This window comes from Sphaeroforma arctica (assembly GCF_001186125.1).
Source record: "Sphaeroforma arctica JP610 unplaced genomic scaffold supercont1.46, whole genome shotgun sequence".
In the NCBI taxonomy this organism is placed as follows: domain Eukaryota; class Ichthyosporea; order Ichthyophonida; genus Sphaeroforma; species Sphaeroforma arctica.
The window spans coordinates 131,338-147,874 of NW_014040512.1; the positions used below are offsets into that span (position 1 = coordinate 131,338).

At 42.5% G+C, this 16,537-nt stretch overlaps 3 protein-coding genes and 1 non-coding gene across 4 annotated transcripts; 3 read left to right on the forward strand and 1 right to left on the reverse strand.

The window, feature by feature from the left end:
- The first annotated feature begins 3,545 nt into the window (after positions 1-3,545).
- SARC_30027 lies at positions 3,546-3,619 on the forward strand. Its single transcript has one exon. It is a non-coding gene; the product is annotated as a tRNA-Ile (tRNA).
- A 729-nt stretch (positions 3,620-4,348) lies between these two features.
- On the forward strand, positions 4,349-5,420 carry SARC_01201 (hypothetical protein; the record flags this gene model as incomplete). Its single annotated transcript, XM_014305091.1, has 3 exons — positions 4,349-4,832; positions 5,087-5,272; positions 5,296-5,420. 3 exons carry the CDS (start codon positions 4,349-4,351, stop codon positions 5,418-5,420), a joined length of 795 nt encoding a protein of 264 aa, XP_014160566.1.
- A 3,954-nt stretch (positions 5,421-9,374) lies between these two features.
- On the forward strand, positions 9,375-11,801 carry SARC_01202 (hypothetical protein). The gene is made up of 2 exons (XM_014305092.1): positions 9,375-9,868; positions 11,507-11,801. The coding sequence occupies exons 1-2, from the start codon at positions 9,412-9,414 to the stop codon at positions 11,716-11,718; spliced, it is 669 nt and encodes a 222-aa protein (XP_014160567.1). The 5' UTR covers positions 9,375-9,411; the 3' UTR covers positions 11,719-11,801.
- Positions 11,802-13,203: 1,402 nt separating this feature from the next.
- SARC_01203 (hypothetical protein) lies at positions 13,204-15,703 on the reverse strand. The gene is made up of 4 exons (XM_014305093.1): positions 15,389-15,703; positions 14,494-14,629; positions 13,905-14,002; positions 13,204-13,657 (listed from the first exon to the last, which is right to left on the reverse strand). Exons 1-4 carry the CDS (start codon positions 15,527-15,529, stop codon positions 13,580-13,582), a joined length of 453 nt encoding a protein of 150 aa, XP_014160568.1. The 5' UTR covers positions 15,530-15,703; the 3' UTR covers positions 13,204-13,579.
- Positions 15,704-16,537: the final 834 nt, after the last annotated feature.

Consider the following 16,537-nt stretch of genomic DNA (forward strand, 5'->3'; position numbering starts at 1 on the left):
ACACACCCCAATCCGCCTTTGTGCCATGATAGCAACCAACACGTTCCAATACAAATTGCTTGGCTAACATACTGGTAGATACTTCTGTCTCAGTGTGCCCCGGATATGAGACTTTCACTTTCAGCCACTTTGCTTGTATCAGCAGCTTGATATGGCGTATTCTGGTGGGCCCTAATCTACCACCAATTAGACCATACTTACTACAACAGCTACAAAATCGGCACGACTAACACGACATATGGGCTCTCCACAAACATCTCGGGAGCTTCCGAGATTACCACTACGAGTGTGGGCCAGCTTTAATCCACACAATGGCACACGAGTTTTATCTCCCATCCAAATGGCGGAAGTGTACTGTATCCATCGTCACGAAGCAACGCGTCGTATGTCCTCAATCGTTGCATCACTCGCCCCGAGTTTCTCGCGGCAGTTCGACAATCCTAACATCCTTCAATATTCCATGAACCTCTCCAACGAATATGAAACGACTGAATGCGCAGAGTACCCTGTACTGATATCCGTATTGAGAACTTCTGTTAGAAGTGCACTGATGTGCATGTCTGTGTCATTCATGGTGTATTTCAGGTGTCCGTGTCCGTAAGTGTATACGAGTTTGTAGTGCTGTGGTATTCCCACCTGCTGCACTGTAGGCCGCTATATGAGCCCGGGCTTGCTGTATCTCAGGACTCAGAAGCTGCAATAACGCGTGCGTCTTCATCAGATGCCACTCTATATGAAGCTGAAGAGTACGCTCGTATGTGCGCAAGCCGAGAGAGTGCTCTAGTAGCTGTACAATGCAGAGGCTTAATCCGCATCCGTTCGACTACGTTCGTGCGCGCGTCCATGGTTTTTCATTAGGTATGTCATGTTTTTATTCTTAACTTGGGATATTTGATAATCAGTTACACATGACCCTTCGCTAACTTTCAAAATACAGAATCCACCGAGTCCTTGTATATCGTGCGAGAAGGTTTACGCTATCACATTGTTGATTGGGTTGGATGTAATCTAGTGTATACCGCTCGCTTTAAAATATTTCAAAATGGCTTATCATGAGTCAACGCTGGTTTTACAAGGTTTCAAGTAAGGACAGCTGTCATGTGTACATTCTTTAGGGCTTTTAGCAGCCCCCCCCCCCTCCCCTAGTATCACGCTCTACGACATGGCTCAAATAGTAGCGATTAGATGGTAATTCAGGTCAACTACGTGTATCCTGCGGGTTGTGCTTGCTGGCTGTGCTGACCGTTGTTCGCGATTTGTGTATGAATCAGAGGGTTTCTATGACTCCTCTCAGAGCTTCAGCCATTGATAAAATCTTTGTCTTCAATGCCTTGCGTAATTCTTCTGAGAGCTTTTGCATACGACCATGAAGCACCTGTCTATCTGATTAAATAGTATCCGGAGTAGGTGGTGTGAACCTGGTAGCGCTAGGTTGCACGGCACCAAAAATGTACGTCGGATGGAGTTGAATGGCTACTCGTGCAGAGCTTTAAGTTCGAACAACTGAGGCCGTTGGTTTGTGTGCAGTGCTTCCGCGCTTTGTTTCCCATGAAGCACCTGTCTATCTGATTAAATAGTATCCGGAGTAGGTGGTGTGAACCTGGTAGCGCTAGGTTGCACGGCACCAAAAATGTACGTCGGATGGAGTTGAATGGCTACTCGTGCAGAGCTTTAAGTTCGAACAACTGAGGCCGTTGGTTTGTGTGCAGTGCTTCCGCCGCGCTCTGTTTCCTGAAATTATCAATAGACTCTGGCCTATGCGGTTCCTATCCGCCCGCTGCTTTGTGTGCACAAAATCTTGTAGAGATAGTTGCCCGCCTGATTATCGTTTTAAGATCTTATACCTAGTGTCCTACAACACGACGCTGTTTGGTCCTGAACCCGAAAATATATATTGTCTTCCCCATGACGACTGAAAAGCTTGACGTTGGAGGAATTGTACCTATTTCTGTGCGTACTTTTGCAAATCGGTAAAGCTCTATCTCCCATGTCTACGTTCCTGACGTGAACGTGATTAGGTTACTGCCGACCGCGTCTCTCGTTGTGTGGAACGAGACTTTCTCTGAGTCATCACTTCTATCTCATTAAAATCTTTATTCCACTAATCAGTCCGGTCCACTGGTCCGGTCCTAAAATAATCCCCTAGGTCCGGCCCTCTGGTCCGATCCTAGACTCTTCTTTCACGTTCGGTCCTCTGGTTCGGTCATATATATCCACATAGGGTACTTTGTCCACACCCTACGCTCAGCAAGTGTGGCCCTTCCTTAAGTACACTCATAGCTGACACTCTCCTGCTGCCTCCGACATACCGTAGAAGTAATGCCGTGTTGTATGGATTTTCGTGTTACTATTAATCATTGCAGGCTTAATATACACACTGTCTTTGCCTCGGTTGTGTCGGTATATTTGTCTACCTCGCATCTCCATTGTCTATTTCACGCGGTATAGCTCCTGCTCATGTGCTGTCAAACAGCACACTCTACCCCAACAGCTGTCATATTCGCTTGTTGTAGCGATTTTCGTTTGTCACTACCGCTAACAACTTCTGAAATGTAGAAATAGCAGACTACCTATCTACCATATAAATTGCTATAATACGTACAAACTATACACTAACTACACCAATCCGTATTCATTTGTACTACTCTTCATATTCATGTACAGTTCTCTATTGAGACACGCATTCTTTACTCTACTTACACATAGCACATACAACTATTTATACTAACGATCTGTATTTTTGTTTTGTTTATGTACAACTTAATACTATATCTTTTGTTCAGCAAACAGCGATAATTGTTACAGACCACTTCTTACTTTCTTGTATTGTTTCATATCATGTCTTATGCGCATGTGTATGCTTCTAATACATTATACTCTTCTGCCATGGGTTTAGGATTTTCCCACGCCTGTTACATTTCAATTTACTTACCGTTCGTGTGACCACTTACCTTTTTTTAATAGATCGTCTTCTGTTGGCGTTAGCGGTATTTTCGTCAACATCTGTTCTCGTTTCATATTCAGGTGTTCGGTTATCTTTTGACGTATTCAGCTTCTTATAGACTCCTCCATATCCACTATATTCATTCTCATTTGCCGTGGAAATCCTCTATTTAAGTATCATACATTGGTTTAATCGCTGCCAACCATTTCTGGCAATATATCTATTGCGAAGTCGTCCATATCGTTGATACACGCTCCTCTATGTTCTTTATTGCTTTATGTGCAACATCTTCTTCGCTACTAAAATCCGACAGCAGTGCTGGCATATTTGCCTTGCCATTCCATTACCGACTCCGCTATCTTTGTTGGTCCAACTCTCCCTCGTTTGCTCCATGTGTATTTGATGGTCCAGAAAGGGTTAATGGTGGTTTTGCCCAATCTCTTGCTAGTCTTGTTAATAAATTACCATTAAATAGTACTTCATGCGACAATTTTATCCATTTCTCACGTTATTCCATATCTATACTTGTATATAGTCTTTACAATAATCAGTTCGTTACAACTACTACAATTTTATTAAAAATGTGGGGTTATGGTTACAATCTCTGTTAACTCAGTTGGTTAGAGTGCGGACCTAATAAGTCCGAAGTCACCAGGTCGAGCCTGGTACGGAGAATACTATTTTTTCCACCCTTATGGTGGAACATGTAATTCATGTTTTTAGGAGATACTGTAGAATTTTAAATGAAATTGCTATGTAATTGCGCATAGTGGTGGAACTGAGAATTTGCAGTAGATTCTGTCGTCATGGATTGTATCTAAGATCAAGATGACGCTCTTCAACCAACAAGGACTCAACATGGACAACGCAGCACATACTGATAAGTGTTTGAACGTGGTATCGATTTTGAGTCAGATTGATGTTATGTATGTGGTTGAAACCTGACATAACATCACATCTCTTATTGATATATTCTCGAACGCACACTATCATATTCTACATCACACAACACGGCATAATATCTGACACCTTTCACACTGTGGTATTGGCACCTTTTCCAAACAGCACCCATCAAAATTTCAATTTGTACACTCCTCACCGTACGCGGTGTTCTTTATATGCTTTGGCGTTCACACGACCGTGTCCTACCTGCCACTCAAGCCACTTACCAAAGAAGACGTCAGGCGATACATGAATCCCCCCCCGAGATTGGCAATTTTCAACCAGACGTTTTTTGGGGGGACTTCAACTTCAAAGCCTGTAAGTATGGCCACGCATCTGGAGGTCGAACAAACCAAAATCTTGTAACTGTACCGTGTGCTGGTCAACCATCTGTACGCCGAAGTGGTGTGCGACACTGTCTCCGTGACACCCAAAACCATTGACGAGTTCCGCCGCCTCGTGATGGCGGATCTGCTGCCTATGATGCCGTCTATGACAAACGCGTATGTCGTCTGGCCCGAGCTTTACACGTGCCTGGTCGACGCGGCCCGTGTTACGGTATCCGTTATGGACATGGAATTGACCCAAACCGCCGAGCTCGTAGACGCCAAGTATAATAGACCTCGCAAGCTTTACGGTGGACCAGAAGAGACGATATATTTCCGTCGCGAGGTGCGAAAATCGAGTTTTAGAAAGTTTGGATCAGACTGGTCCGTGTCCGTCTCGCGCGCCGGCGATTTCTTCCTGTACAGTTGGTTGGATATAACACTACCCTCAGGTAAGCTTAACAACAACGACCCCAACAAGCGCCTGCATTGGACACACAAAGTGGGTCTAAACATGCTCAAGCACGTTTCTCTAACCTTTAACAACATATGCGCGTTCAGCTTTGACAAAATTTCGATGGACTTCTGGACCAATTTCACGACCCCCACGTCGCACCCACGTTGGTAACAACAATGACATTGGTAATGTCAACGCGCTGATCCAACCGCACCGTGCCGGCGATAAATCACAGACTACATATGAACACAATCGAGGCTACCATGTGTAGAACGTGGCACTTGGACTATCTCTATGCTGATGGCTCAACTGGTACAGAACATGCGTATCACCGGCTTACCACCCCCGCCCCCCTCCAGACCTATAAGCTAACGCACTAGTATCTATGGTGACCACACCTTTGTACTCGATCTCCAGGTACTTCTAACGGAACAAATCCTTCGGCCCCAACAAATGCCACCGATGCCGCCGCCTTCGGACCAACGCACCTCCCCTCTCATGGATATAACCAATACCAATATCGACTTTATCACCTACGCAACGAATCCCGCGCACAACTATTCCAAGCTAAAATATCCGGGCGCATCAGAACCTACTACGGTTGTATCTCACCTTGCACGGTCCAGTTAAAGGGCTGATACGGATCCTCGACCGCATCTGGCGCTATGAACGGCTGCCAAACCACTCGTTTCGCCCACGTCTGACCGCCCAAAGCAATACTCAATCGGTCAAAGATATTGCGTATCAATGACGGTCTCCGCACCAACCATACATACCGGGTGCCTATGACACATGCGCCACTATCACTGGCTACTTTGAGGACCTATCTAACTCTAAAAACCCTACGTTGCTCCACCGGATGCCGAATCCTTGCCAGATGTAACTTCCGCCATACGCCCCGACGATGTTGTAAACTTCGATGGATATTTCTATGTTTTAAACTATATTATATAAACTAAGATACAATTTAAGTCAGCTAGGATTTAGCAGTGGTAGCTTGCGTAAAAATGGTCGGGACTGCCTCTTGGTAAGAGCCTTAATATACTCGATCACACAGGACGTACCTCTAACTGTTCTTTATTGAATAAATTTCATTACAAGTACTAAGTGTTCATGACCACATGTCTAATTTGTAGATAGACATACGAACGTAAGTCAAGTTATTACTTTAGCTAATATAAATAAAGTTCCATCTGAAGAAAAGTTAAAAAAAGAAGAAGACTTATTGGATTTTGGAGATTGGCGGGAAGACCAAAACCTGTAAGTAGTAGTTCAGAGATTATAAAATTAGTTTATAATACCCTACATCTACTATTGTCTCAAATAGGTCCAAGTAAATGAGTTATACCAAATACTCAGGCTATTGGAGCCATCAAAGTGAATTTAGAACACTTTGGAAATATTGGAAAAACTTGTATTTTTTTTTTTTGAATACTGTAAAAGTCGGTCTTCTCTAGGCTGACTATACGATACCAAGACGTTTACGTTAATAATACAATACGTTAATACGTTTAAATGCAAAATGTTAAATAAGTTTAGCTTCAGCCCTTGGTAATGAGCAAAAGATTAGGGGATTTTACACTGAGACTATTGTCTATATGCTCCGCTCTAATCACTCACTACTTCAGTCTAGATTTCTTTATGTTTTAGTTACTAAGACTAGATATCATTTCACTGGACACATGGTTTACATTTCACGCCTCGAAACAATTACCTAATCAAACCAACCAATAAAATACCTCTAAGTCCAACTTAAGGAAATAAAAAGAAAATCAAAACACCAAGCTGGTGCAGTATACATCTGCACCTAAACCCCATCACTTGGTACCTAGCTCCCCATCCCATTTAAGGCATAGACGGGCATATCTAGTTGGCTGGCTAGAAGGAATCAAAACCATGTTGTCCTAAATTCTAACAACTTTGATCCTGTCCTTTTCTCAGTGGATTATCTTGCTCTGAGATCATTATCGAATTATACCATAGGTTTGTATCAACAACCATTTCATGCCTGAGACCATCTCTCATGGTACTCCCATTAATTAAAGATTCCCAAAGTGTCATTTTCAGGTGTCAGATTGGTGTCGTTCCTATATTATGTACAATTCTAATTTCAGTGGAAAAGCCAATCTATATTTGGAAAACCACCTAATTGTCCACAAGCCCTCGAGTGGTGAATGTCAGGGACATCCTACACCTTCGGTTTCCCCCCGGGATTATATCCGGGGGCCCGTCCCGTCCCTTCGGGGACGTGGAGGAGTCCTCCTACATGCCCGTTCGCTCGCTCGCTCTCAAAGAGGGCTCGCCCTCGAGTGGTGGAGAGCGGGTAGTAGCCTTCCTACACTCTCTACAAGAGTGGTGGATGTCAGGGACATCCTACGCCTTCGGTTCCTCCCCGGGATAAGGGAGGCGTCCCTTCAGGGTTGTGACCCTCCCCCGGGGTACTCGAGGGCTTGCCCTCTCGAGTGTAGGAGGACTCACCCACTACTCGGAAGAGCGTGTAGACCAGGAGGGTGTAGAGTCCCATACTATACTGAGTATTGTCACATGTTCAGAATCTTGAATTTCTCAGTTCTTGTTCATGTCCAATTCATTAAACGTATTATATTTACACGTTTACACGTTTAAGCGTGTATAATATACGCTAACTGTGCAACTACTATTAGGAACCCACTATTTTTTCAATACAAATAAAAACCAATGTGTTATCTCATTTGATCTTGATATTTGTGACTGACCGGAGACCGTATTTCTACACTGTAATGGAGGCTCACCTGAAAACTGTACACAAAACCACGGGCGGGCGTACATCCGACCATGTAGCCCTCCGCCAACGCTGTGACGACATCAAAACTCAACAAAACGCTGGTCCAACAAAGAGATCACGGCCTTGGCCTGGCGCCAAGACTACTACCAACTGGTTATGGGTAAACCGCCAACCTCAAATCGAGACAAAGCCAGACACGACAGCTTCAACCGCTGCCTCGAGTCTACATCAATCCGGTTCTGTGCTATGATTACAACGAATACGTACATGTTCACATTGATCGACTACCGCACCGACGGCTGTCTCTGCCCTGTCAGCCCCGGTAGCCACAAGTTCACCCCCAGCCATTTTACCTGCATCCAACAACTGATTCGACAAATATTAGTAGGCCCGAAACTGCCGCCCATTGGCCCTGACCTTCTCCAGCAATTACAGAAGTGCCACGACTTCCACGGTATCTGGACCCTCCTCGAACACCATGGATCTTTTCTCCAGCATGGATAAGAACCGCCGTTCCCCATACCTTGGCTACTCATACTGTTAAAGCACTACTTCCAAATTTCGGTTCAAATCAAATCATCGCGCTTGTTAGTCCCGCCTATGATACTTCCGATCCAGGCCAGCCAACACATACCAAATGCATCCGTGGTCTGGTGCGGTATTGGTTCACCCGCATCCTCACTCCTCGATCGAATTATGACTGATAACCTGGTCCTACTCGGTATTTTGTACTATACACTAACCCATTCCACGGCACTACACGGCGCAGACCCGATCCACACCACAGAGATAGGTACACTACTTAGTAGGTCAGCAAGCAAATACATGGCACATTCGATGGTATCAGTGTTTTGTCAACACCGGCCCGAATTGAACCAGTGCATATCCTCCATCGTCGACTCACTTGGCCCAAGCTTTACAGACCACTTATTCCCATCAATCTTCCCCTGTGAACCACAACAACAGCTATAAGAGCCATACCAAATATTCATACATTGTAACCTATCTCTTTTAAAATAAATAGTATTATCGCTATACTTTTGAAACTGATATTTTCTCAAGACCCGATCAGAAACCCTGATCGAATTTCTTGGGTCCATGCCCTAGAAAACTAAAAAATGAAGCCCTACCGAGTATTCCTGAATCCCGACTGCACAGAGGCCAGAGTGGATAGAATCTGCGTCCAAAAAAGCATTCAATACCATGTGAAGTCTGCATGGCCATAGAGTCATACATGTTTATATATATTATTTTTAAGATATGTATGTACATAAAAGTTCTATTTGCATATATGTTGTACAACTTTCGAAAAAAAGTGTTTTCAACAGTTTTTGCGAGTCATATGATCAAGGCAGGCGTAAGCGTCAGTCATAAGTGGAGAAACGTGTAGCAGGCGTATGCGACAGGGTTAAGGAAGGCAGATGTGACAGGAACTCCAGGAAGTCATAAGGCGGGCAATTTTAAAAGTCAGACGTAATGCAGGCAGGCTTAATTTTGATCGAAATTATTTAAGTCTTATACTGTTCCAATTAAAAAAAGGGAAGCAAGAAATGCGGCTTCACTGTAAAGGGTGAAAATCTAATTATACACCTATAAAGTTTATCCTACAGTTAATAATCCAATAGGCAGGGACCTTACAATTTGATATAATGCTGTTTTCTATTACATTATTGGCGAAATCATAGTGACCGAATCAACCACGCATTCCGGCCCTTAAAATTTAAAAAAAAGTGTTGTCGTTGTTTCTAAAAATAACACCCACACAAGGAAAAATGTAATGTTTTCGGCTTGAGATGTGTCGACCGACTGTGTCGGGTCGAGAACTCGAGAGTTGCAAAAAAAAAAAGCAAAAAGTGGACAGACACTGTCGAAACGCTGTCTTTGACAAATTCCACGGACTGATATATATATACTGGTATAGTGATGTCCGTCCGGTGTGCTCTTTTCACTAACATCAACATACCAATATTTCTACAACATGTTGTTTCCCCGTTTAACTGCCGCACTCGGCCAGTGCAGCCGCTCTGTAGTACACAGTAAAAGTTATTTGAAGACCATTGCTTTTGGTAGAATTGCACAAAGACCCATGTCTGCGGCCGCTGCCCCAAGCGCAGTGCCTGCACTCACAGGGTACTCCAAGGCCATGAGCTACATGCACTGGCTCACCGTTCCAGCAGTGTTAGGCTGTGTAGGCACCGTTTTGTATGCACAGACACTTAAGGGAAAGCCACGTGGGAACATGATGTTCTGGCACAAAAGTTTAGGACTTCTAACCGGAATTATCGCAGCACCTCGTGTTGCTGTGATGCTCACGAGTAGGAAACCTGCCGCCTTCAACACCAACTCAATCAAAGCTGCCCTTGCTGCGGCCACACATTACGGGTTATACGGATTTTTGATCATCATGCCTGCGACTGGAGTCGCAATGGGATATTGTAAGCTACTGCTCGTGTACTGTATATGTATCACTTGAAGTCTGGGTTGTTGTCTGTAGACATGCGTGTGTTGTAGGGAAATCTTTTACATATATATTTCGCACACGATTGTCTGTTCTCTGTCTATTTGTGTATATCTATTATTCTCAGTCCAGTTCACTCTCCAGGTCGGCTTATGACGATACATCATGTTCTGTCTCTAGTGACCAATGCTTTATCATATACGATGGTATAAGTATTTATTGCCACGCTGCTAACTTGCTCCTTTAACAATGCTCCTTACAATGCCTTGATGTCTTCCATTTCGATTCTGCGCTAATGCTTAGACACTCGAATATTTTGAATTGTGTGAGTGATCGCAACACACCGCAAGTGAAGTGTAAGTTGTTCGACTTCAGAAGTGTGGTAGCGTTATCCGTTTTCGATGCCGTTTTGCTAAAACCTGATGCTTGAGTATATTTTGTCCATAGTATCGCAATCTGTTTAGTATACTGTGAGCTTCACTCATATTCTTTGTTTTCAAACTATTGTCCTTTCGTACCATTTCTTATCTTCGCGTTGTGTGCTTATCGCACACTTAGTACGTTTTATCCGTGTTATTGTCATGTTATGTAAGAGATGAAGTCCAGCAATTGTTCTATTTCTACAGGCACTGTAGTGTTCTTACGCACAATGAAACGTTCTATAATGCATAGTTCTGGATATGGATATAAACGGACGTCTACTTATGTCTGCAAGTTTATATAATGACCTTTGTTCAATTGTTGTTTGGTAAAATTTTAGACCGTACTAGCTGTCTCGTGGATGTTTCAGCTCATTCACAGGTATATGTGTTTATAGTTGGGTAGCACGTTCATAACAAAGCTTCGTCGATGTTTTTGCACACCCTGGCGTCCCAGGCGAGTGTCTACGCGCTTTATCGGAAGTACGGATACTTGATTTACGTATTGAAGCTAGTCTTTGTTGTTCGATTGCGTATAATGTACTGAAAGTGTACGTATATATAAATGCAACACACATGATACTACGTATAGGTCTCATTTGAATTTGTTGTCTATTGTTATATAATGCACATTGTCAAGAGTTTGGGGAACAGATACCTAATTACGTATTGAAGCTAGTTCGTTGTTGATGGATTGCGTTTTAGTGTATTGAAAAGTACTTATAATACACGCATACGCAATACATATGGTGATAAGTATAGTTCTCACACTGATTTGTTGGCAATTGTTGCACACATCGATATCAATTTGAAGGGATTGTCTTTCTGAGGCTGTTTTATCAATGTTTGCAACATGGACATTGATACCAGATCATGACTCTACGAGTGATATTCAGAACCAGTATTGATCGTTTGTGCACGTTTAGAGTTCGAAGAACGATATTCTACTTTGCTAAAACCATTTCTAGGTGCCAAGTAGCGGCTGTGAACACAATCGCTCTTGACAGATGTGATTACCAGCAAGTTGCTGGTACATAAATTGCTACTATATCATTGCTAAGACTATGTGCGCGGGTACGATCAAAGTATTTAGTTTGAGCCGATCTTGCACGTAAACGTATATACCAGAAATACATACTACATATGTGCTGCATTTGTGATTTTCTCGTATCTCATATGGTTCATCTATGATACAGACGGTGGATTTGGATTGCCCTTCTTCTGGACAAAACTGTCGGGAGCTGCTGAGGCGGACAAAAGTATTTCCGGACCAGCCTTTAAGGTGCACAAGTTTGTCGGGTACTACGGCAAATTCCTCATTCCGTTGCACGTTGGCGCCGCTGGATTTTCATTTGCTCGTGGCGAGGCCATCTTCGCCCGTATAAATCCTTTCAGAGCCATCGCCTAAACCAATAGGTTCTGAGTTAAGGTCGATATTAAAGGCCATGCATACAATTAAATAACATCGCTTAGCTGGCTTACAAGCATCGGTTCGCCTACCAGGCTTTATGGATATAATTTTTTGTGTTTTGCGGTGTGAAGACGTTTACGTTGCTTTGGAGTGGCTCGCATTCCTATTCTATTTAGCTACCATCAGCGATTATTGAAGTTGCGATAATCAACCGATTAAAGGCGACTATTTATAGTCTACCAGTCGATCTAAACTTACGAATTAAGCTCATTTAGATACGTAGGCTCGATCCTAGAACCTGCAGGAATTGCTATTTGTCAGTATTCGAAATTGAAACAGTGCGCCAGGCCTCTGTCCGTGTCCTGAGAGAATCTACTTGGAGCATAGTAAGTGGCGGAATTCTGCATGCTGTAACCAACTAACCATTGCACATTTTGACTGCGTTCAGAACGGAAGTGTCGTCTGGTAATGGAGGCAATACGTACACTATTCGTTAATGGTCTTTAAATTAAAGTACCGCTTTGCATTCATCGCCCAATACGAGCGCACATCCCACACATCGTCTCCGCAACAAATTTTCGTGCGTTCTCTAGGCTTTCTGTAGTACCGCTCCACGCATGGTCTAGTTTTTAATCCTTTCTTGAAACTCACGAGAGGACTCGCTACTCATTATAATGATAAGGAAAAGGGGGCCATGCAACACCATGCCAGTATTCGTTTAAATTACAAAAGAAAAGTCAATGTGGAACACATAGATTCACCTCCGACAGGTCAACTTCTCGCTGCTTGAACACCAAGTATTGAAACAACAGTGTATGCAAATTCACCGTATCCTACATTTCACATTCAAGCTTTGAGACAACTGTATCCATTCAAGCATATTCAATATTGTATACATTCAAGCTTCGAGATAACAGTATTCAATGATGTACGCATTCAAGCTTCGAGACAACTATACTCATAAATGTACACAATCAAGCTTCGAGACACCAGTATTCATCATTGCACACATTCAAGCTTTTAAGACGCTTCTACTCATAAATGTACACATTCAAGGTTTAAGACAACAGTATTCATTAATGCACACATTCAAGCTTCGAGACAACAGTATTCAATAATGTATACATTCAAGCTTTGATACAACTATGTCATTAATGTATATATTTAAGCTTTGGACTATATTCATAAATGTACATATTCAAGCTTCAAGACAACATTGTATACATTACTCTTTGGGACAGCTATATTCATTATTGCACACATTCAAGCATTTGTAGAACAACATTCTTAAACAGACACGCTCGTGACAGTAACATTATATACATAAAAATATAGTAAGAATTTACAATGAACACCTACAATATACAATTAAAAAAAAAGAACGATCGTGACAGTAACATTATATACATAAAAATATAGCAAGAATACAAAATAAAGACTTTCAATGACAATATACGATGAAAAAAAAAAGAACGAAGTGAATTCTTCACTCGGACGCATCATTTATCTATTCACAAGTTAGCTTTTATCTATATTGTTCAGAAATTTGCGCGGAGAGATCCAGGACTTGTAACTACCCCTATGGACATGACCATCCCAGGCTTGGGAAAGTACATCCTGATTCCCCACTATAATTTCGCCTCTGAAAGTTGGATTACATCAAACCCTTCCAACAGACACGTTAATGACACTACTCTCTGTTAGAAAACCACGAGCGATCACGGCACCTCCCCGCTGCTGCGAGGGACACGGCTAAAGCTATCAATATATGCTGAAAGGTGTATGCCTGTGTTCGCGGGGACCGTGCGGACCGACTAAGTTATACATGTGCGAGCAGCTTGTACTTAAATCAGAGTGTTTAATCCTGAGATTGGTCGAATGAGTCTACTAGGTCGGGCACATCATCATCCTGGGCACCACCTGCAGCGGCCTGGGCCTGAGAACGCAATAGAAAGAAATACGTGCTTAGAATAATCGGCTTAAAAGATTAATATACAACAACACCAGCGGTTCATAAGAACTCCTGAATTACGGCTTGACAAGTGCAATACGGTGCTTTCACAATCAATCAGTTGAGATAAACGAAGAGTTTCAAGCTATTCTGGGATGTCAACGAATACAATCAATTACGTGTTGGTATTGGACAAAAGCATGGGCTTTAAAAGACTAAGAGATGTATGTACCTGTTGCTGGGCACGCATCTGTTGAGCCATCTGGTTGATGCTGGCAAGAGCCTCGGGGCCCATTTGTTGCAAGATACCGGGTAGAAGCTCTTGGATTTCTGTGTACAGAAAATTATATGAACGGGGCTTACACGTGGGCACGCTAATAACATGTATATATATGAAGTATCGCCATTGTATGCGCCGACAGTCGCAAACGAAAACACAGCAAAAAACACATTGAGACAACAAAGTATTTGTATTCACAGTTGAACAAAAACCTCAGTAACTTGTAATAGCATCATGTGTCAGTTGCATGTCTAAGTCAGTGATCGTCACCGGTCTTGTCCATTTGATTTGATGTGTTTAATACGTACAGATGAAAGCGAGAAAAATAGTCAACTATAGTGGCGAGTTCTTGAACAGCACAAGAATAAAAAAGTGCAAAGCAATATGGCGGATACGATCAGAAAACAACGCAACTAATTGCATTCACTCACAATGTCGAATACGGGGTTTACGAGAGTTTAGCCACGGACCGATATTACAACGCGAACGCGAGCTCTTTTTTCTAACTGGAAATAATAATATATGTTAAAAGAAGACATACGCTTTGTCTCGGCCTTTCCACTGATGGCGAAGGTCTTTGAGGGGAAGTTGGCCTGAACCTTGGGCTGGTCGAAGTGTAGAATGGTACCATCCTCCTTGAACATGTTAACCTCTGTGAATCCGGGAAGGGGATTCACCTGTATAGTATACAATCGGGTGAAAATGAGACAAAGCATAACTTATCGGACTGATATCGCTAGATACACCTTATATGTGTACGATATGCTTGCTATGACTGACCTACTTCGGTATAGATCTCGAAAGCATTCAATATTATATATACCGGTGTGCTCGACGGTAAAGGATACTTCCAGCTTGCGAACGTGGTTTCGCACAAAAAAATTTATATACGCCGTACAGGTGGCACTTCGATGTGCTAAAACAAAAGTGAAGCATCTCATTCGGAATTATACACGGCATTTCAAAATACAGATATAAAAGAAGTAACACTCGCAAGATACAGAACGATTATACAATGGATTAATACATCAAGGCAATCGAATGAATACAAGCTGAGACTATTCGATATAACGCACCGAGAACATTGTCAACGTAACTGTCCTATATATTTTTAACGGCAGGGTTGACCATAAACCATGTACAAATTAATGAATAGGCCAACCGAGTTATGAGATTACAGGTATAACTGAATAATATTAGATCTAAATACGCAATGATGAAATCAAGCTATGCGCGTATCCGTACTAAAATGGCTGACTCGTATTTCTTATCATGAGCGAAGAGGCTTCTAATCCGTTTCAAACGGGGTCTGAATATAAATATATATATATATGCCACTATATGACGGTGAAAAAAGAGACATCAATGCTAAAGAATTCCACTACACCTATACATTATACGTTATGCGCCTGTACGTGTGTATGTTCATGACATACCTGAAGCTTCTTAAGGATGGCCTGAATCTTCTTGTCATCCTGAGCACCCGACTTGTGCACCACCTTTTTCTTTCTGCGTACGGTACCCTTGCCTCCCGTTCGCACGGTGTTCTGCAGCTTAGCTAGCTTCTCGGGATTCATGTTGAAACGAGTATGTATGTATGTGTATGCACAGGTACCTAATCCACAACTAACCCAAGTACACTACGTGTTGTGTGTTTGTGTTTCAAATTTCATCTTTCAAACAATTCCAATCCACAGATTTTTTTTGGGTGCGCATGGTCTTTCCACACGAGCGACTCGTGAATATCGAGCCATAGGCCCATAGCCCATAGGCCCCATATAGAGAGCATATAAATAGTTCACAGTCAGAGTAGCAGTCACAGTCACACCTGTGTCACAGTCACACAGAGTCACAGACGCATAGACGACCAGGCGGGCCTGCGATACTAGTGAGACTCTGGGAAGTATCTAAAAATAGATCACAGAAACCGCTGGGCTAGTCTTCACCAACAGCGAGTACCTACAAAATTGGATTTTTTTGGGAACCAAATCCCAGTATTGAGCGCAGCCACAGGGCCAAGAGCCCAAGACCCCTCTGTTCAGTAGATCACCCTGTTGTTAAGTGCTGAGTGTCGTCTGTTGACCTGTTTTCTGGCATAAAATATATTTTTATAAAATTAAAAGTAAACGTATTAAAAATAAAAATGCCAAATACACAAAAAACAAAAATATTGACACAGAGCCTCCTTGTAAAAAACAACAGTCAAAAATAAAATATAATAAATAAATAACCCGCCAATGCAGCCACGAGGTCGGAGTTAACTATAAATAGAATTAGTCATCAGTCACCCAAGAGTGGCCCAGTCTATGTATCAGTAATCAGAGAGATAATACCCCCTGTTGGGAGGCTGGGTCTGAAGTCCTGATTAGTGATACTGAACAGTGAAAACAAATGTAAAATACTGTTTGCAAAAAAGAGAATATATGTAACATGCTAGAATTGGATGCGTTCATACTTGTATAGGAGGCCTAATACTATCATCTTGTTAGCGGTATGTCAATGCAATACACAAGTCGTTGATTGATATTTTAAATTTTAGTGCTACTGATGAATACTAACTTAGACATGCAACTGACACATGATGC